Raw genomic sequence first — 20,500 nt, forward strand, 5'->3', positions numbered from 1 at the left:
CCATCTCCCACCCCCTCTACCAATCCCGGCGCTGGCTTCCAATTGCCCAAAGGATACAATTCAAAATATTAGCAACGACTTACAAAGCCATCCACAACTCTGCCCCCGGCTATATCTCCAACCTCGTCTCAAAGTATCACCCTAACCGTCCCCTCCGCTCTTCCAAAGACCTTCTGCTTTCCAGCTCCCTCGTCAACTCCTCCCATGCTCGCCTGCAGGACTTCTCTAGAGTCTCTCCCATCCTCTGGAACTCTTTACCCCAACCTGTCCGTCTGTCTCCCACTCTGAATGCCTATAGGTAATCCCTAAAGTCTCATCTCTTCAGGGAAGCCTATCCCGCCTCAACCTAACCGCTCAACCATCACATTCTCAAACAATTGATCCCCACACAACTACCTCCTCATGTATCACTTGCCCCTCCCTTTTAGATTGTAAGCCCTCAGGGGCGGGGCCCTCCTTACTATCTTGTCTTGAATTGTATTGTGATTGTAATGTATTCCTTATATTGTAAAGCTCTGCGCAAACTGTTGGCGCTATATAAATCCTGTATAATAATAATAATAATCAAATGCTGTACGGCGCCACTTTCTGTTTTAGGGATCCAATGCCATGTTCTGCCAGCAATACCGAACGGGTCCTACCAATGCTCGGCCGGGATTAACGAGGGATCCCGCTGTGACTACACTTGCCTCCCCGGCTATCAGATCGAAGGAGACCGCAACCGTGTCTGTATGGAGGACGGGCTGTGGGGCGGAGGAGAACCTGTCTGTGTAGGTAAATTTTCAGGTCAAATGTATGTTCTATCGGTGTCCCCCCGGTGATCGGGGAGGATCCATAGTAAGAAACAGAGAACAAGCGCATTGCTGACCCCGAAGGAAGTCTTTTACTTCACTTCCTGTCACAGTGGAGGTACCTTATCTGAGACCGGGGCTGGCTTCAACTATCTATGTTCCATCAGATCTGGATCCACCCAAAATTCAGTGTCCACCTTCCCGCACGAAAGTGGCAGAGCCGGGAAAACTGACGGCCGTGGTGTACTGGGGAAGCCCGTTGGTGAAGGATACGGCGGACGGCCCTATCACAAGGTAAGAACCAACATTCAGAATAGGAGCAGAACCAAACTGCATCTTATATTTCGATGTTCAAAGAGCTCCAAGGACTCACCGGTCAATTCCAACCTCCACTGCAGCAAATTCACACTCTGGGTGCAAGCTGTAGTGTGCCTCTCACTTCCCAAATCAATCTCCAAAAGATCCGCCACACAGAGACCGGGGTAAGTGTTGTCCAAGATTTATTAAAACGACTCCAACCAAATTCCAAAAAGACAAATCCAAAAGAGTAATGATCCGCATGTACATCACCACGAATGTCTCCCACACCACGCCAACGCCGCTCACGCGTTTCACCACCTGGGCTTAATCATGGAATTTTGGAATTTGCTTGGAGTCGTTTTAATAAATCTTGGACAACACTTACCCCGGTCTTTGTGCGGCTGATCTTTTGGAGATTGCGTTATATATTTGTTACTAAAATAAAGTTTTCCCCGAACATGTGCCCCTCCCCCCCACACTGTGCAAATCCTGTAGACTCTTTGTATGTACTTCCTCTTGATGTGGCCACACTCCAGACGCAGCTGAGCACCATGGTTTTACTGCAGTGATGATTCGGACATTCTGAATTTTCTGAATCCTAATGCATCTGAAGGTGTCCGAATCCGAGTTTCCATTTCCGAATTTCTGATCCCTTCTGAAATTTCGTTCAAACACTAAACTGAATCGGACATTCTGAATTTTCTGAATCCTAATGCATCTGAAGGTGTCCGAATCCGAGTTTCCATTTCCGAATTTCTGATCCCTTCTGAAATTTCGTTCAAACACTAAACTGAATCGGACATGTGACTTTTCTGGCCAATCAGATGTGTTTTCCGGTTTAATGCATCCGAATGGGTCTGAATTTTCGTTACAGCAACATGGGAGCCATCTGATTGGCCAGAAAATTCACATGCCCTAACAAAAATTCGTGTTCAGTATACATTGAGTGGCCAGATTATTATGACCACCTGACGTTTGTAAGCAAATTAGCTATAATTTGGCGCTGAAGTTGCTAGAGGGCCAGACCATTATAAATAGGGAAGCGGGTTGTTTACCACGACAGTAGAAGTGATTTGTTTCTGAAGATTTGGGGAAACAACGCGATGTAACAGCCTTTGAACGCGGGATGATTGTTGTCGCTCGGAGCCATGGAGCGAGTATCAGCAAAACAGCAGTGTTCGTTAAATGTTCCAGAGGGGCTCATTGTTAAAGTGTTTAAAGACCGGACTGTCAGCCGAAAATCTGGCTCTGAACGTGCGAATTGTGGCCGTCAGCGACTAGTCAATGTTAAATTTGGTAGTTGTAACGAATATTCGTTCGTAAACTCATCAGAAACTAACGAAAATTTGGATTTCGTCCGAATCTGAAACCCGAAATAATGAAATATCCGAACCAAACTGAATTTTTCCACAGCTTACATGTCTACTCTCTGTTGGCATGGGCTGCTTGGAGTCCGCTGTGCAGTGAAGGGTGACAATGCTGCATCTACCCTGTTTCCCTGAAAATAAGACCTAGTACTATTTTTGGGAATTGCTAAAATGTAAGACCAACCCTGAAAATAAGACCTATTTGTGACCATTCCCAGGGCTGGTGGGGGCATAAGGGGGAACCTGAAGAGCCGCGGGAGAGAATCAGCGGTGCCAATGAAGCCAGCGCTAGAGGAAGCGACGTGGCAGCGCAGGGAGCAGAGCCGCATAAGCTGATGTTTCCTCTATTGCGCCCACTCTTGTCACAGGTGGAGTGATACCAAATGCACTCCGTCTGTGAGGAATCCATAGTGAAAGCGCGCTTCCCTTTTTCTGGTTACCAAATTGCTCTTGGAAAGGTATGGCACCCCTGATTGCCCTGATAACCCTATTCTTAACTTTGCCATTTTGGATTATTTAATTTGGATTTGCAATAACTTTGGATTGTTGTACATTAATGACAAATAAAAAAAAAGACCTACCCCGAAAATAAGACCTAGTGTGTTTTTTTGAGCCAAAAAAAATATAAGACAGTGTCTTATTTTCGGGGAAACACGGTAAATTTTATTTAAAAAGTATAATACCCAAAAAATGAACATTACTTAAAACCCCCGTTATAGAGTTATACATTTCCTGAAAGCACAGACCCTGTAAAATAAAATGGCAGCAGTTGCAAATTTTTACGTTGCTTAATATTAGCAAAACTTTTTGTCAAACACCAACATTTCTGTAAACATATTGTTAATTGTAGTGCACAAAAAGACAATATAATACGCAAAGTATGGTACCCCAAATTGTCCATAGGCGATGCTTTAAAAGCCTTTGCAGGTCATCAGTTTAGAGTTAAACGTGAATATTGGCCCGGGAATGATTGCTCTCCCTCTGGCGCACAAGACGATGCCGAACATGTGTAGCGCAATCAAAGTTTTCATACTTAGGCACACCCGACGCATGCTTGCTTTAGTATGCGCGTGTTCACGGGGGGCTGGGGACTTTAACTTTTTTTTGCTATTTTTACATTTATGTTATTTAACTTTATTTCTATGAAACATTTCTTTTTTACTTTACTTCATTGCTATCATGTAGGGAGGCTCAGGTGGTACTCTTCAAGGTAACATTAGAGGTCTATTAGGCCCCTAGTGTCACCTTTGCACTTCAAAGAAGCTTCTCAGGCACAGATCTTGATCGAACTGCTTCTTCTCTGGCTTCTCTAGCAGGGGAATGACAGAGGAGGAGCCAGAAGTGATGCAATCAGCATCACTTCCTGCTCCATTCAGCGGGGAGGAGATCAGCAAACAGATTGTTGCTGGTTTCTCTCCTCTCTTTCACTCGTGAAGCCAATCCCAGGAGCAGAGGAGCCCGAGGAGCAGGCCAGGGGGTATCGATCAGGGGGACCATTTTACTGGCCTATGGAAGTGATCCGAGGCACCTTGGCAACCAAAATCGCTTCCACTGTAAAGCCAACAGTCTGCTTTACACAGCTAGACAGAGTCCTGGGGGCTATAATCTGTTCACAGGGGTCCAAAGCTAGCTAGCTAGAGATATGGCGCGGGCAGGGAAAGGGTTAAAGCGATGCCTATGGACAATTTTGGATACCAATGTTTTTTGCCGTCCCATAGCTGCATGCATTTCTGAGGCTTGACATGTTTGCTGTCTATTTACTCGACGCAACATCATCTTTTATATTTTATCCAAAAATTGGTTAAAATAATGTTTTAAATATTGGAATGCTCAAATTTGAATGTTTTTTTTTAACTGCAAATTCGGGTTTGATAAACATTTGCACTAATATTGTGTGACATAAAAAAAGTTGCAACTGCCTCCTTGTTATTCTCCCAGGTCGCTGCTTTCAGAAAATAAATAATTCTGGAGGGAGGTTGGAGCAATTTTCAGCAAACCCATAACAACTGATATCAGCCATCACCGGTGTGGTTAGAACGAATGCCGATTCCGGTTGGTAACAGATCACAGTAGACCTTTTCTCTCGGCAACCTTTAATGTTGTTTTCATGATTCTAGAGTCCTTCGCCGAGGCCCGGAACCCGGCTCCGAATTTCCTGAAGGGGAGCACATTATCCGCTACACCGCCTATGATCGGGCGTACAACCGGGCGAGCTGCAAATTTGTAATAAAAGTGCAAGGTAAGGTCCAATCATAGTGATGGAGGACACGGGCAAAGTGCTTTGCTGCGGTAATAGAGAAAGAAGGAAATCCCTCCTAATGCCGATAGCATATGGCAAGAAATTGATGAATTCACGACTTTTTATTATATGGCATTGCAACACAAGTCATTGTGTATCACTGCAAAGCATGCCCACCGAGAGCTGTGCTGGGGTGCCATTCAGCATGTAGTACTGTGCCTAAATATTGTATCACCACTTGAGGAAAGATGGGTTTCTGTAGCTGGTGTTCACAGGTCTCTGTGGCGCAATCGGTTAGCGCGTTCGGCTGTTAACCGAAAGGTTGGTGGTTCAAGCCCACCCAGGGACGTGTCTTTTCTTTTGCTTTCAAGAGACAGACCTATAATTTCCAATAAGAGGATATACATTGCTTCTGAAGGGGATACTTATCTGGGCGCATATCCGGGCGAGCTGCAAATTTGTAAGGTTCAGTCATAGTGATGGAGGACACGGGCAAATTGCTTTGCTACATATAGAGAAATACTGAAATCTCTCTTAAAGGAGAACTATGGGGTCAGGGCTTTTCCCCATAGTTCTCCTTAGGGTAACGGGAGGACACAAACTAGTGTCCTACCGTCACCCTAGGCTCAGTATACCGCGAGCTACAGCTCTCTATATACTGAGACGCCGCAGCCAGAGCGGATCCGGACATCGATGTCGAGATCCGCCCAGCTGCGTGAGTGACAGCTGGTTCTGCCTATCTAGAGGCAGAGCCAGCTGTACCCGCCCCCTCCCCCGTCCGTTCCGCCAGTCAGCGCTGGCAGATCGGAGCGGGGAGGGGGGAATCCAGCCCCTCCCCTGGCACGGCAGAGAGCCGTGACAGGATTGAGAAGTGAGCGAACACCGGCATGTGTTCGCTCACCTCCCTATCTACTGAGCCGACATGTGACAGTCTCATTGTCACAGGTCGGCTAGAACTATGAGGTGAGTGAAAAGCACTCACCTCATAGTTCTCCTTTAATGCCAATAGCGCATGGCAAAAAATTCATGCATGCGCTACTTTTCATTACCGCATGGCATTGCAATGCAAGTTATTGCGCTACCGCTCGTTGTGCAGCACTGCAATGCATGCCCACCAAGTGGTGTGCTGGGGTGCCATTCATTCTTCACCTAGCATGAGGTACTGTGCCTAAATATTGTATCACTAGATGAGAAAAATGGGTTTCTGAAACCAGTGTTCAAGGTTTGTAATAAATGTGCAGGGTAGAGTTCAGTCGTAGTGATGGAGGACACGGGGAAATTGCTTTGCTGCGGTAATATAGAAAGAAAGAAATCCCTCTTAATGCAAATTGCATATGGTAGAAATTGATGAACGCGCTACTTTGTATTATATGGCATTGCAACACAGGTCATTGTGTAGCACTGCAAAGCATGCCCACCTAAAGGTGTGCTTGGATTTAGAATGAATGGCACCCCAAAGCACCCAACATGTACTACTGTACCTAATTATTGTAATGCTAGCTGAGAAAACTGGGTTTCTGAAACTAGTGCTCACAGGTCTCTGAGGCGCAATCGGTTAGCGCGTTCGGCTGTTAACTGAAAGGTTGGTGGTTCAAGCCCACCCAGGGACGGTGTATTTTTCCTGCTTTCAAGAGAAAATGAGAGAAGAATATACATTGCTGCTGCCCATTTGCCAGAGGTGTGCTGGGGTGCCATCCCTTCTAAACGCACCTAGCATGAGGTACTGTGCCTAAATATTGTATCACTAGATGAGAAAAATGAGTTTCTGAAACCAGTGTTCACAGGTTTGTAATAAATGTGCAAGGTAGAGTTCAGTCATAGTGATGGAGGACACGGGGAAAATGGGTTTCTGAAACCAGTGTTCACAGGTCTCTGTAGCGCAATCGGGTAGCGCGTTCGGCTGTTAACCGAAATGTAACAACCCGAAAGGTTTGTAATAAATGTGCAAGGTAGAGTTCAGTCGTATTGATGGAGGACACGGGGAAAGTACTTTGCTACAGTAATAGAGAAAGACTGAAATCCCTTTTAATGCCGATAGCATATGGGAAGAAATTGATGAATGCGCTACTTTTTATTATATGGCATTGTGTATCACTGCAAATCATGCCCACCGAGGGGTGTGCTGGGGTACCATTCAGAAGGAATGGCACCCCAACACACCTAACATGTAGTACTGTGCCCAAATATTGCATCAGTGCTTGAGAAAACTGGGTTTCTGAAACTAGTGTTCACAGGTCTCTGTGGCGCAATCGGTTAGCGCGTTCGGCTGTTAACCGAAAGGTTGGTGGTTCAAGCCCACCCAGGGACGTGTTGCTTTTTTTTTTTTGCTTTCAAGAGGCCTATCATTACCATTTAAGAGAAGGATATACCTTGCCGCTGCCCCCTTCTGGCCTCCGCCTTGCGACAGCGAAGCTATCTAATCTCTGAGCTGGAACATGCATGCGAACAAGGTGGTGGGGTGGGATTTGACTTAAAGTGTATGTAACCCCTAACAATTAACTTCTCCTATTTGCTCCCTTTTGAGCTGCTAAATATACCATCAAATATGTTTTGTTATATCTGTTTAATAAGTAGAAACAAATACCTGTTGATCCTGCCAGAAATCCAGTGCTTTGGGGCACTCCAGTGTCTTGTGCACTCTGCAGTCTTATCTCAAACAGTGTTATCAGCCCTGCCTTGTTCCTGTCTGTGACTACAGAAAACCTCTCCCTTTGTTATGGAGATGAGGAGGGGGGTCACGTGTTCTGTAGTCCTGCCTTAAGGTGACACACTCTCCTCCTTTATAGGTACAGTATGGTTAGTGTACTTTGTCATCCTAGGACAGGAAGTGTGTTACCGGCAGGATCACCAGGTGAAAATCCTAAAAAAAAAATCCAGCCAGCACAGCTATAGGCTGGTGACCTGCAGCATATTACATTTTTGGTTTTGGGTTTAGATATTATTTAAAGGAGAATTATGAGGAGAGTGATTTTCACTCAGCCTCCTAATCTGAGCCGAGCTGTGACAATGAGACTGTCACAGGTCGGCTCAGTAGATCGGGAAGTGAGCGAACACATAGCGGCGCTCGCTCACTTCTCGATCTATCCGTGCAGAGAGCCGTGACTGTCACTCACGGCTCCCTGCAGTGATTCCCCCCCCCTCCCCGCTCATCCAGCGCTGACTGGCGGAACGGACGGGGAGGGGGCGGGTACAGCTGGCTCCGCCTCTAGATAGGCAGAGCCAGCTGTCACTCACTCAGCTGGGTGGATCCAGACATAATTGTCGGGATCAGTTCCGGCTGCTGCGTCTCGGTATATAGGGAGCTGTAGCTCGCGGTATACTGAGCTTTGGGTGACGGGAGCATGCTACTTTGTCTCCTCCCGTTACTCTATGGGGGGAAAGCACTGACCCCATAGTTCTCCTTTAATTGAGCTTCTTACAATGTTCATTAGAATCTGCACCAAGTCTGATAGAGCCCGCCTCATTTCCTGACTAGAGGACATCTGGCCCCGCCCCTTTTATTGATTGGATTTCAGCTCTTTCAACCATGGAGGCTCACCATCACATGTGGGCAGTCTGCATGCAAATGAAGCCTGCCTAGGAACACCTACTCCTCCAGACTGACGTCCATCCATCAAGGCATTTTGATTTTTGCATAACTCCTCCCAAGAGCCCGCCCCCTGCTTGCATCAAGAGGCTGGCGGCTCTTGAGAGCAGTACTGAGTCAGGGTGCAGTGATGTTTTCAGAAAGCTACGTACAGCACCCTGCCGGCCCCACCTTCCCATCAGCCATCATGGGATCTGAAATAAGGTATGTAATGAAAACAGGTTTTATTTAAAAATGTCATTAGCATGTTGATAAGGGGAAAAGAGGAACCAGAGAAGGAAAATTGTATAAGCAGATTAAACTTCATCATTAAGGTCCAAATAAGAAGATTGTGAAACTTAGTTCTGTGGCTTTTTTTTTGTCCCGCAGTGAAGAGATGTCCTGTACTCACTCCCCCGCTCCATGGCTACATTACTTGCAGCGGTGCAGGAGATAATTATGGAGCCAACTGCGAGTATCACTGTGAAGGAAGCCATGAACGCCAGGGGTTGGCCCTCAGGGTGTGCCAGTTCAGCGGGCAGTGGGCCGGAACACCAGCTACGTGTACCCGTAAGTAATCTTATTATATACAGAGAATATACAGGAGAGAGAGAGAGAGGAGAGCTAGCCAGCAGAGAGAGGAGAGCTAGCCAGGAGAGAGAGGAGAGCTAGCCAGGAGAGAGAGGAGAGCTAGCCAGGAGAGAGAGGAGAGCTAGCCAGGAGAGAGAGGAGAGCTAGCCAGGAGAGAGAGGAGAGCTAGCCAGGAGAGAGAGGAGAGCTAGCCAGGAGAGAGAGGAGAGCTAGCCAGGAGAGAGAGGAGAGCTAGCCAGGAGAGAGAGGAGAGCTAGCCAGGAGAGAGAGGAGAGCTAGCCAGGAGAGAGAGGAGAGCTAGCCAGGAGAGAGAGGAGAGCTAGCCAGGAGAGAGAGGAGAGCTAGCCAGGAGAGAGAGGAGAGCTAGCCAGGAGAGAGAGGAGAGCTAGCCAGGAGAGAGAGGAGAGCTAGCCAGGAGAGAGAGGAGAGCTAGCCAGGAGAGAGAGGAGAGCTAGCCAGCAGAGAGAGGAGAGCTAGCCAGGAGAGAGAGAGAACTAGCCAGGAGAGAGAGAGAACTAGCCAGGAGAGAGAGGAGAGACAGCCAGGGGAGAGAGGAGAGCTAGCCAGCAGAGAGAGGAGAGCTAGCCAGGAGAGAGAGAGAACTAGCCAGGAGAGAGAGGAGAGACAGCCAGGGGAGAGAGGAGAGCTAGCCAGCAGAGAGAGGAGAGCTAGCCAGGAGAGAGAGAGAACTAGCCAGGAGAGAGAGGAGAGACAGCCAGGAGAATGAGGAGAGACAGCCAGCAGAGAGAATGAGGAGAGACAGCCAGGAGAGTGAATGATGAGAGACAGCCAGGAGAGAGAGAGACAGACAGGGGAGAGAGCAAGGAAAGAGAGAGGAGAGACAGCCAGGGGAAAGAAAGCAAGGAGACAGCAAGGGGAAAAAGAGATAGAAAAGACAGCAAGGGGGAGAGAAAGCAAGGAGAGACAGCAAGGGGAGAGAGAGATAGGAGAGACAGCCAGGGGGGAGAGAGAGGAGAGACAGCCAGAGAGGAGAGACAGCCAGGAGAGACAGCAAGGGGAGAGAGCGAGGAGAGGCAGCCATGATAGAGAGTGAGAAGAAACAACCAGGAGAGACAGGCAGGGGAGAGATAACGAACGACACATCTGCCAGAACATACACATACAGGATTTAGACGCCAGACTGTCTGGGTGAATTCCAGGTGGGAACCCTAACCAGGAACCCAGTGATAGATATTTGGGCATGGACCTTTAGGTGCCCTTTGGTCTGGGACCCTTCCCATCATTATCCCAAACTAAAAGAAAAGTTGGTCCTATAAATGCACTTTAAAGCTCATATCTGGGCAAACCAAAACATTACCCCTGCAGTGGGGCTGCCCCCGGATGAAGTGCTCGTTTATGCCAAGGGGACAGGACAAAGCTAATTTACTTACCTGAGTCACTCTCCCACCTGCTCCCCCTGAGCTGTTAGACTGATCCCAGCAGTCTCTTCTCCCCTGGGCTCCTGGGGTCTAAGGACCGGTGACAACATCATATCTAATGCAGGTTCTATATCTATGTGCCTGCACGCAGCTCCCTTCTGGGATGTGCAGAGAGATCTGTACAGCCGCATTGTCCTTTTACAGGCTGACAGTCGTGTTTGCACGCAGACAGCTGTCAAGCCTGGGTGCCTCATAGCCACATAAGTAACATCTCATTCACGCTGTGCCTGTACGGGCCTCTGTGCCCATGTGAATGAGGCCTAAAAGTCCCCGTCCCTTCTACTGCAGGTCCTGTTAACATCAGTGATTGCTGTGACTTAAATGCTGAGCAAGAATGAGGGTATTGGTTAACAAATTGCAGTGCTTCATCTCCAACCTGTGCAATGCTGCATATCATATTAGATGTACTCCACCAGCTGCCTACCTAATGCCCCTCCCCATGAGGATGTGCTAATGACATAAACAGCACATAGCCGCTGCTTCCATTTTGTGCCATTATCCCGTCTTATGGAGGATTAGCCGCATTGTGTATAGAGCAGTTCAGATGAGATAAGAGGACTTTTTCAAGACATGCACTTAGAGGATTATTCATTTTTTCCATCCACTATCCATAAGGGGTACAATAATAGCGCAAGTGTTAGCAGTGTAAAATGTTCTAATGCTTTTCCCATCTTTCTGTTCTAAACACACTCAAAATAATTTTGTTATATGTGTTCCAAAAGTGCAAAAAAATACCCATTCATCCTGCCCAAAATTTACAGCTTCCCTGTGTCCTGTTCACTCTGCGTTATCACAAGTAGTGACGGGCCGAACAGGTCCGAGTTCGGTTCGAATTCAAACTTTAGAACATCCAAAAAGTTCGAACTCGAACTCAATGCAAGATTTATTCAGGGTCGCCCCTGGAAAAGCACCTTGTCCCCGTGCCGAAAAAAAAATTGCCTTTCGTTGAACGTTAGAATGCTGACAGGGCCACACACTACTCGAAATTTCAAGCATTGTATGGCCAACGTAAACGACAAGCTCTCCATACCTAGAAGAACCAGGAATTCCTCCACGATTGTGGTGGGTAAACAGAGTGTTGGAGATGTGAAAGGAAGATGCGCACCTACACCCACATTCTATGGCCAACATTTGATTACCGGTATGCCACGTCTGCCAAATTTACATCATTTCCTTCTTTTCCAGCAATGCGGATCAATGTCAATGTGAATTCAGCTGGCGCCTTTTTGGATCAGTTCTTTGAGAAGCAGCGACTGCTGATAATCTCCGCTCCCAGCTCCTCCGACCGATACTACAGGCTCCAGAGCTCTGCTCTGCAGGTGGGTCAACTATGCATGCTAAAAAATACACTGTATTGTCAAAAGTATTAGGACGTCGGCCTTTACACGCACATGAACTTTAATGGCATCCCTGTCTTAGTCCGTAGGGTTCAGTATTGAGTTGGCTCCGCCCTTTGCAGCTATAACCGCTTCAACTCTTCTGGAAAGGCGTCCACAAGGTTTAGGGGTGTCTATGGGAATGTTGGACCATTTGTGAGGTCAGGTACTGATGTTGGAGGAGAAGGCCGGGCTATTCTTACATTGTATGATATAAGAGAGGAACTGTGAGCAGTACTTTTGCTTTGAGAACTGCTACTACTGATTTACACAAGAACAGACTATTATTGTTTATGACAATTTACACAGTGCACATTGACGTCAGCCCCTGCCCTCAAGGAGATTACAATCTAAGGTCCCTATATATCATATGCACACAGGGCTGAATTAAACTGGAATCAATTAACCTTCCAGCATGTCTTTGGAGTGTGGGAGGAAACCCAAGTACCCAGGGGAAACCCATGCAAGCACAGGGAGAACATGCAGACTCCTTCCAGATGGTGTCCTGACTGTTATTTAAACTGGGGACCCAAACCCATGGTACACAGTGCTAAGAAGTGCTAACCACTAAGCCACTGTGTTGCCCAAATAAGAGAGCCGTGCATGGATTCCTGGGATTTCAGACATGAAGATTTGTGATATTATGCCAATTTCTATGCCTTCCACAGTTCCCAGTAGATTTGCAATCAGTGGTGGTTCAGGGGCCATAATTGGTATTGATAACTCTAATGTGCGCCTAATTTGCTATCTTATAGGGAACATCTTGTGCCTAAGCAATACTGTGAAAATTCTACTTTTTGTCTTGAATTCCTCCTGAAAATATCAGTGCACTTCCTGTGACTAAGCAGTCTTCCTCTGTAGCCTCACAGCTGTATATCTGCAGTGTGAAATCTAAGGCACTGCTGCCATTAACCCGATTGTTTTAGGAGATTTGGAGTGGACTACTGTGCAGCTCACAATTTTCCTTGCTGGAGGCTGGAGAGGTAGCTGTACCTGATGACCTGCAGTGCAAGGATATCCCTGCTTCTGCTTCAATCAATGAAGATATGTGCTTCCTCCACCTCTCCTGCTGCTTCTTGAATATTCCCCCTGTACTCATCAGATCATTATTCCTCAGGGGATGAGCCCTGACTTGAGGAAGCAAAGCCCTGCCTCTACAAAGATCGCTATCTACACAGAGAGGCAGAGGCGTAACTAGTGACCTCAGGGCCCCGGTGCAAGAATCCATGAAGCCCCCCCAAGAAAAAATTTTAGACAAAAAAAAAAAAATTCAAACCAAACCCCCTCCTCTTCCATATCCCCAGCATCCCCCCTTTTCGTCCCCAGCTTTCAGCTCCCTGACCCCACACTCTCCTCTCACATGTCCCCTTCATAATCTCAGCTCCCTATAACTCCCTCTTCATGTCAGCAGCACGCCTCTGACACCCAGGGAGTTGGAGCTTTTCATAGAACACACGCAGTTCTACGGTCGGCAGCCGTTCTGTGTGATGAGGGGACGGGGATAACCCGCTAACCACTCATTGGCTGCTGTGCCGGCTCGATCATTCTTCACGCTGCGCCCGGAACAAGGTGAGAGGAGCAGCGTGAAGCATGCAGGGCCCAGGACAGGAGGAAGAGGTCCCGGTACTGATAATAGTGTTTACCAGGATATTAAATATCCTGGTAATCAGCAGTTACTACAGGCCCCGTCCTCCTGTCCTGGGCCCCCTCTAAGTGGCGGAACTCCAGGGCCCGGTCGCGGCTGCGACCTCTGCGACCCTGGTAGTTCCGCCATTGCATAGAGGCACAGAGCAACGTAAGGCAAAAGATCAGCTGTGGGGAAACGACGTGCAATACTAGTAACTATCCCTTGGTCCTCTGCCTGTCATTTTCAGGCACAGCTGCCTGAGTATAGGTCCTCTTTAATTCCAGCCACAGAAATCACTGGCCAGAAATCGCCAGTATTGTAGGAGCTTGAGCTTCAATGGTCCAGTAAAAACATTGAACCAATGGGGTCATTTCACCCTTGTACTAGTTAGTGATGTTACTATTCTTTGCATCGTGGTCTAAAATCTGATTCAGATCTAGCAGAAGGATTTCCAAATCTGAGCACGTAGCACAGCAAGTCAAACAGCTTTGTCATCAAGTGCGCAACCAGAGAACTGAGACATTACCGACTTGTCAATGCCGTGTATTTCACCCTAGGGAGCGAGCTGTGGCCTGGATCAGAGACATGTCGTAGTGGTGGAGCTCGTGGGAGAGGAGCCAAGGGAGGTGGGACGGGTCCGGTCTCAGCAACTTTCTGTGGATCTCATTGAACAATTAAGGTATTTCCATCTCTCTTCTAAATCTCTTCTTTATGTTTTATTTACATGCATGCATTTATTCCCCACTCACATGTACAAACGTATTTACCTACTTTGCACTTGGCATGTGGTGCTTTGTACTACATTAAATCTTGGAACGATTCATATAGTGGTAGCTGCCTGAAGTGGGTGCGTACTGCGTGGCAGAGATGGAACAGGCAACACATATTATATAATAAGAGAACCTGCAGTTACAACAACATGGTATTCTTCTCCTGATTCCCTTCAGAATAAAAAGACACGTTGATGACAAGCAAAAGTGCTGCTGATAGTGCTTCTCGGTTGGACAGCTGTATTAGAACCGTGCTGCCAGCGGCTCTCTGTCTGGTCCTGCCCACCTTACAGATGTCACAGGTTGCCAGGAGCTCATCAGGAGGCCAGGACGTCCCACTCAGTTCCCTGACAACCGATGACATCACTAAGTTGTGCGGGAAGCTGGACAGAGCGTTGCAGGTTGCTAAGAGCTGTTAGCAACCGGGGATGTTGTGATTGCCCCTCTGCTTCCCCCCCCCCACAACTGCCGCCCCCCCAATGAGATGCTGCCTTAGGCCAATTAGACATGCACTCTCCCAAAATGACGCACAGAGTCTCTGGCAAAGGACATACTAGTCCAGTGCTGGGTTCCCCTAGCACCAGTAGTAAACAGTGATCACTTTGTCTTCTACTGCCAGCTTATCAGGAAGGCTAAGTGATCAAAGGAATGAAAGCACCACATCCTTGGGCACAGCGATGACACTACCCACACACCGGTGCTGTAAAAAGTCATCACTGAAAGTGAAAAGGCCAAATCGCACCCTCATCCATGAGCTGTGAGCTAGGTTAGGTTGCAGGGTCTTATTCTTTTTCTGACTCCCTTCCTGCTGAAGCACTTGAGGCCTCGTCTGCCTACCCCTTGTCCCAGTCCCCCTGGCCGATTCTCAGATCACTGCAAGGGATCAGACTTGGCACCCAATGGGTGAATTGGTAAACATGAAGATGAAGATGGTACTACTGACATCAGAGTTGTGAACAATCTTCCTTTTAACAGGAACATATAGTACTTCCACCATTCATTTATTAGATATACTGTATGTATAAAAATGTTGATTGCAGCGTCGTGTTAGACCTCTATGTGCTCCATGTACAACCAGACAGTGTTTGCTATGCTTTTCCTCAAATCACTTTATTTCTGAACGCAGGCAGGCGCTGCACATCACAAAGTCCTATTTTAATGTGGTTCTGCTGGACAAGTTTGGCGTGGACCGGGAACGCTTTCGGCAGCCCACAACATCGGACGAGCTCTTCCTTTTCATTGACACCTATTTACTAAGTCAGCAGGAGATCGCACAGGTGGAGGCCAACAGAGAACACTGTGAATAATGGACTGGATGTAGCCGAGGGAACGGCCATCTGTTCCTCAAAAGGGATAGAATTTGTTTTTGTTTTTTTATAATTGCTGTTAGAGAAAGAGTATTTATTAAAAACCTGTCTGTTTGAACAATATGTGTGATGGTGCAGAGATGTCATTAGTTCTAGAGGGTTGTATCTGCTGATTATGTACAGGTACACAGGTAAAATCCAAGTTTGTTTAGAAAAAAAAGTTGGTAATTATGGGCTACTGCAGTTTGCAATTTTAGGCCTCATTCACACAGCTTAGAGTCGGGCCGTACAGATCCGTGAGGCGTGCACGGCCATATCGGGCCGTCCCCGGGAAGGACAGGTGCTGCGTGTGATCGTACGCAGCAGCCTGTTCTCTATGGGAAGATGCGGCCGTACGCTGACCCGAGCTGCGCATCCATGCGGGAGCGACTCTAAGCAGCTGTGTTAGTACTAATGATAGACTGCATCCAACTGTATGTCATCTTTAATTGTGTCCATAGTTCTACTCTACGTGAGGCAATACCGAACATGTTAAAGGAGTTGTTGAGTCCCAGCATATCCTCTCCTGTTATAACATCAGCATTGTAATAGGAATACATACCGGAGTTGTTATTGATAATGCAATCAGAGCTGACATGAAAAAATACCTTTTCTGTAGTGAGCGCTGCCTTGCATCTGCCCATCACTTCCATCAACTTCCTGGATTCCCAGTGTGCTTTATGTCTCTTCCTGCTGTGTGAAGTGATGTCATCTTGAGTTCAAGGCTACATATCCCATCATGCACTGCTTCCAGCAAGCAGTGATAATGTTACATTGTTCAGACGTTGAGTTGTAGTTCAGAAGGATGGATCGGTGAGGAGCTGTGACTCCAGGAAGTGCATATTTACAGGACTTAGTTAAAGTGTATCAGTGCATTGAGGAAGTTTATAAACTTCTAGATGGATGGTTATTAGAAGTAAGAGAGAACTTATGGAAATTCAATTTAAAAAAAATTATTTTTCATACCCTTGAAAATGCGAAAATATCTCAGGCATGAAAATTACACTGGGGGTTTGTTTGTGGTCTTTCTTTACAGCAGGCGCTCGGGAAAACCCTGTCTGGCTCGTCTTCTCCTAACGTCATTTGGTAAACCTGAACTAGCTATTTCCGTGACTAATGCTTGGCATTTCTACACATGTTCCCGCTATGATATATCTTCATCTTTTTTCCGGAGTCTAAGCTAGGAAATATGTTTTCTTCAGACTGCAGATGGAAAAAGAATGAGCAATGTGCATGTAATTTTGGACCAGGTTGTTGGCACTTCCTCCCACCGGCCATAATAGGGACTTAGGGAGACCTCAGCAGGGAATGGCTCATATTCACAGATCTTACTGGTATGAGTCCAGTCAATAGAGTCCAGGCTTCAATGTGAGCTAAGCATTGACAGGGAGGTGCTGAGTGATACTGATAAGAGAACAATTAGAGAACATCCTTCCCTATGGGAGGATGCAGCCGTACGCACACCCGAACTACACATCTATGTGGGTCCAGATGTCCATACTTGGACACGGACAGGATGGGTCCTGTCTGTGTCCGAGCACGGACACCCGTACCCGCATGTATGTGCAGTTCGGGTGTGCGCATGACAGTGTACGGCCGCATTCTCCCATAGGGAAGAACAGGTTGCTGCGTGACCAACAGAGGGGGGCTCATGAAAAGGTCAGACAAAAACTAACTTTTACAGGTAAAGTCAGGAACTGCAAAAAACTTGTATGTGTTTCTGGGCAGAATTGTGATAGAGCATGGAAGGCTTGGGCAACGTTCACACCAAATCGGCATCGCTTTTGCACATGTGTTCAGCGTGGAGTTTTTTTGCGTTTCATTTGAAGTCTACGAGGGCAAAACAAGCGGCAAACTGCCAAAAGAAGTTCATGTACTTTTTTTCTGCATTGTTTTATATTGTTTGTGGCTATTGGGGAATGTTGTCCTCTTGGAATGCCACCTGTCCTATGGCTTCCCATGTTAGCATAGAGGACTGGCACACGTCGGACACCCAGGTCCGTACAAACAAGAAGCCGCACACCTTACCTCAGAGACCCTTGCCCTCTTAGAACTGCAAGGCAGTGCTTTATTTCCTACACACAGCTGACTACATATTCTTTAGCAAAGAAAAAAACACCATAGGCAGCCTCTTTTTGGTCAAAACAAGTCACCCAGTTAAAGAATTTCTGTAGACATGACCCAAATTTACCACCAAACCTTCCTCTCCCTCTCTAGATCCTGTCCCAGATCTTTTCTTTTTCCCTGTTGCCTTAAGGAAAAGCAGCCAATATTACTCAATGTGACATCATCACAAAGCTTATAAAATTCTCGAGTCAGCTGGTGTGGGCTCAGTTCCTATTTATGAAGGCAAACCCCCAGAATGACATCCCTCAAGAGTCCTTTCTTTGCACAGTACATGGGTCAGGTATTCTTTTACACCATGTGGATGTCCGGCTGCGTGTTGGTCACTTATCTGGGGAAGAGATGGTGCCAGGATGCACTATGGGAAGAAGACAAGCCGGCGGAGGCAGTGTGAAGCTTTGGGCAATGTTCTGCTGGGAAACCTCGGGTCCTGCCATTCATGTGGATGTTACTTTGTCATGTACCACATACCTAAGCATTGTTGCTGACCAAGTACACCCCTTCATGGAAACGGCATTCCCTGATAGAGGTGGCCTCTTTCAGCAGAAAAATGCTTCATGCCACACTGAAAAAATGGTTGAAGAATAGTTTGAGGAACACAACAATGAGTCTGAGGTGATGACTTGGCCCCCAAATTCTCCAGATCTCAATCAAATCCATCATCTGTGGAATGTGCTGGAAAAACAAGTCCGATCCATGGAGGTCCCACCTCACAACTTACAGGACATAAAGGATCTGCTACTGACGGCTTGGTGCCAGCAGAGCCGGATTTACTCTATCTGCTGCCCCAAGGCCAGGTTCCTCAATGCGCCCCCCCCCCTACCCGCCAGACCCCCCCTCCCCATGGAGGATGGCAGATCTGCAGGCTGCATACACTGTTGCCGAGATCAGTTGTACAAAACAAGCGGCGGTTTCCCCGCTGTACATTGAGCTCTGCTTGCGCAAAGCAGGACTAAATGTGTAAAACAACTACCTGCCCGGCACCCGGAACTGCATGTCCTGGGCATCGGGAGATAGGAATTCCACACCCCTGCTGCCCCTCTACTCCCTTGCTGCTCCCCCGAGGCCAGGCCTTGGTTGGCCTTGTGGGAAATCCAGCCCTGGGTGCCAGATGCCACAGCACACCTTCAAATGTCTAGTGGAGTCCATGGACGGGCCAGGGCTGTTTACTAGCAAAGGGAGGGCCTACTCAACATTAGACGGGTTGTCATAATGTTATGACTGTTCAGTTTATATTTCTTTGATATTGCTACAAGGTTCCATCTCACTTTGGTGCCTTACCATGCATTTCCATACACTACAAAATACAGATAATAAGCGTCGGTGTAGCTGTGCACAGTTTAGCATTGTGCTGAGGTGTAGCATTAAAAAAAAAAAAAAGACAAGTCCCATCTTTGATACTCCTAATGAAAGAGTTTTTCGGGCTGCATCTTTCCAGTGCAAACGTGTGAACGGGGCATAGGGTATGTGACTGGAACTGGGTGTATATTTGCATGTACATTAATCGTTATAAACAGCCTAATCCAAAATCAAAACGATATCATGAACAAACCACCAACAAATAAAAAAATAAAATCAATAAAACCGATACGGCAACAGTTTCAATCCCGTATTTAGCCGTCATATATTTAGCGCTGGTTTGTGAAACTGAACAAAGACAAGGAGACAAGATGGAACATCCAGATACATGTAATAGGCATTTCTCTCCGGATGATACAATGAACTTAGAATGAACCATCTCTGAGTTTATTCTTCTAAGAGCGAAGTGTCTAGAGAGCCGATCCTGGTGAGTATTCCGCCCACCATCATGTCCAAGGAAACTGGAGCTAATACAATTTAAAACCTCATATAACAAGGAAAATAAATAATCAAAAAATGTACAATATTTATTGGCGGGCTAAAAATACTATACTGTATACTTTTTTGTTTCCTTCATTATTATTATACAGTTTATTGGCCGTGAGCGGGCATGTGATTCCCCCCAGTGCAGTTCTGGTTATTTGGAGGAGGATCACTTTGTCCTGGCCATGCTGGGACGGAGCTGCAAGGTTCCTTCAGCCCAGGAGCCGGGATACTGCCCCATCTTCGTCCAGAGGCTCATCTCTTCTCCGGTAGAGTCCATCCAGTCAACCTGCTGTCCATTGAATACACCTGGAGAAAAGGAAACATTTTATAAAAATTGGTAAACCTCAGTCAGAAAATACTTTTCTTCTTTCCTGTAGTGAGAATTAAACTCCGGCCTCCCCTTCAGTCTTGTGCAGTTGTAGCGGCTCTTCTCCTGGACTGAAAAGGCTTCCTCTGATGTCACTGCACACTGCGAGCTTCTCACAATGTACATTAGAAGCTGCAGCAAGTCAGATAGAGCCCGCCTCATTTCCTGGCTGGAAGACATCCAGCATCATCTATTCTAGGTGTTTCCTCCCTAGCCCGACTGTCCCTGGCCCGCTCCTTTCATTCATTGGATTTCAGTTCTATCAATCATGAAGGCTCAGCATCACATGTGTGCCTTACCTAGCGTGGTCTGCATGCAAAATCAACCTGCCTAGGAAAGACCACTCCTTCAGAAGGACATCCACCCTCTCATTTTATTTGCATAACTCCTCCCAAGAGCCAACTCATTGCTTGCATCAGGGCTGAGGGCTTTGAGGAAAGTACTGAGGCCGGGTGCTGTGATGTTTTCAGGAAGCTGTGTACAGCACCCTGCCGGCCCCTCCTACCAGCCATGATCTGCCTGCATTGGGTAGAGGAGCACAGAGACACAGATGCTGTCAATTAGACATGTGCAGCTGCTAAAAATTTGTTTAATTTCGTTTTTGGAATTCGGATCCTATATGTGTTTCGTTTCGGGAATCGGATTCGTATTCGGATCTGATTCGGGATTCGGGCGAATTCCCGAAAATTCAACTTGAGGTGGGGTAGCAGAATTGGCACATTTGTTTTTCTGGTTGCTGTGCTCTCGTCTTTA

At 47.0% G+C, this 20,500-nt stretch overlaps 2 protein-coding genes and 3 non-coding genes across 5 annotated transcripts in view; 4 read left to right on the top strand and 1 right to left on the bottom strand.

Annotated features, from left to right (window-relative positions):
• Nucleotides 1-15,456, top strand: part of SRPX2 (sushi repeat containing protein, X-linked 2) — a 29,899-nt gene extending 14,443 nt beyond the window's left edge. Inside the window, exons 4-10 of the mRNA XM_018564183.1 lie at nt 598-774; nt 959-1,085; nt 4,576-4,697; nt 8,653-8,832; nt 11,478-11,611; nt 13,853-13,974; nt 15,192-15,456. Coding sequence (XP_018419685.1) covers nt 598-774; nt 959-1,085; nt 4,576-4,697; nt 8,653-8,832; nt 11,478-11,611; nt 13,853-13,974; nt 15,192-15,372 — 1,043 coding nt within the window. The 3' untranslated portion in view covers nt 15,373-15,456. The remainder of the gene's footprint in view (nt 1-597; nt 775-958; nt 1,086-4,575; nt 4,698-8,652; nt 8,833-11,477; nt 11,612-13,852; nt 13,975-15,191) is intronic.
• Nucleotides 4,973-5,046, top strand: TRNAN-GUU. Its single transcript has one exon. It is a non-coding gene; the product is annotated as a tRNA-Asn (tRNA).
• Nucleotides 6,234-6,307, top strand: TRNAN-GUU. The gene has a single exon. It is a non-coding gene; the product is annotated as a tRNA-Asn (tRNA).
• TRNAN-GUU lies at nt 6,932-7,005 on the top strand. Its single transcript has one exon. It is a non-coding gene; the product is annotated as a tRNA-Asn (tRNA).
• A 4,024-nt stretch (nt 15,457-19,480) lies between the features above and the next one.
• The window catches only part of SYTL4 (synaptotagmin like 4), a 35,549-nt gene continuing 34,529 nt past the window's right edge, over nt 19,481-20,500 (bottom strand). Inside the window, exon 16 of the mRNA XM_018564182.1 lies at nt 19,481-19,686. Coding sequence (XP_018419684.1) covers nt 19,547-19,686 — 140 coding nt within the window. The 3' untranslated portion in view covers nt 19,481-19,546. The remainder of the gene's footprint in view (nt 19,687-20,500) is intronic.

This window comes from Nanorana parkeri, unplaced genomic scaffold, assembly GCF_000935625.1.
Source record: "Nanorana parkeri isolate BGI_ZX_2015 unplaced genomic scaffold, ASM93562v1 scaffold731, whole genome shotgun sequence".
NCBI classification, from domain to species: domain Eukaryota; kingdom Metazoa; phylum Chordata; class Amphibia; order Anura; family Dicroglossidae; genus Nanorana; species Nanorana parkeri.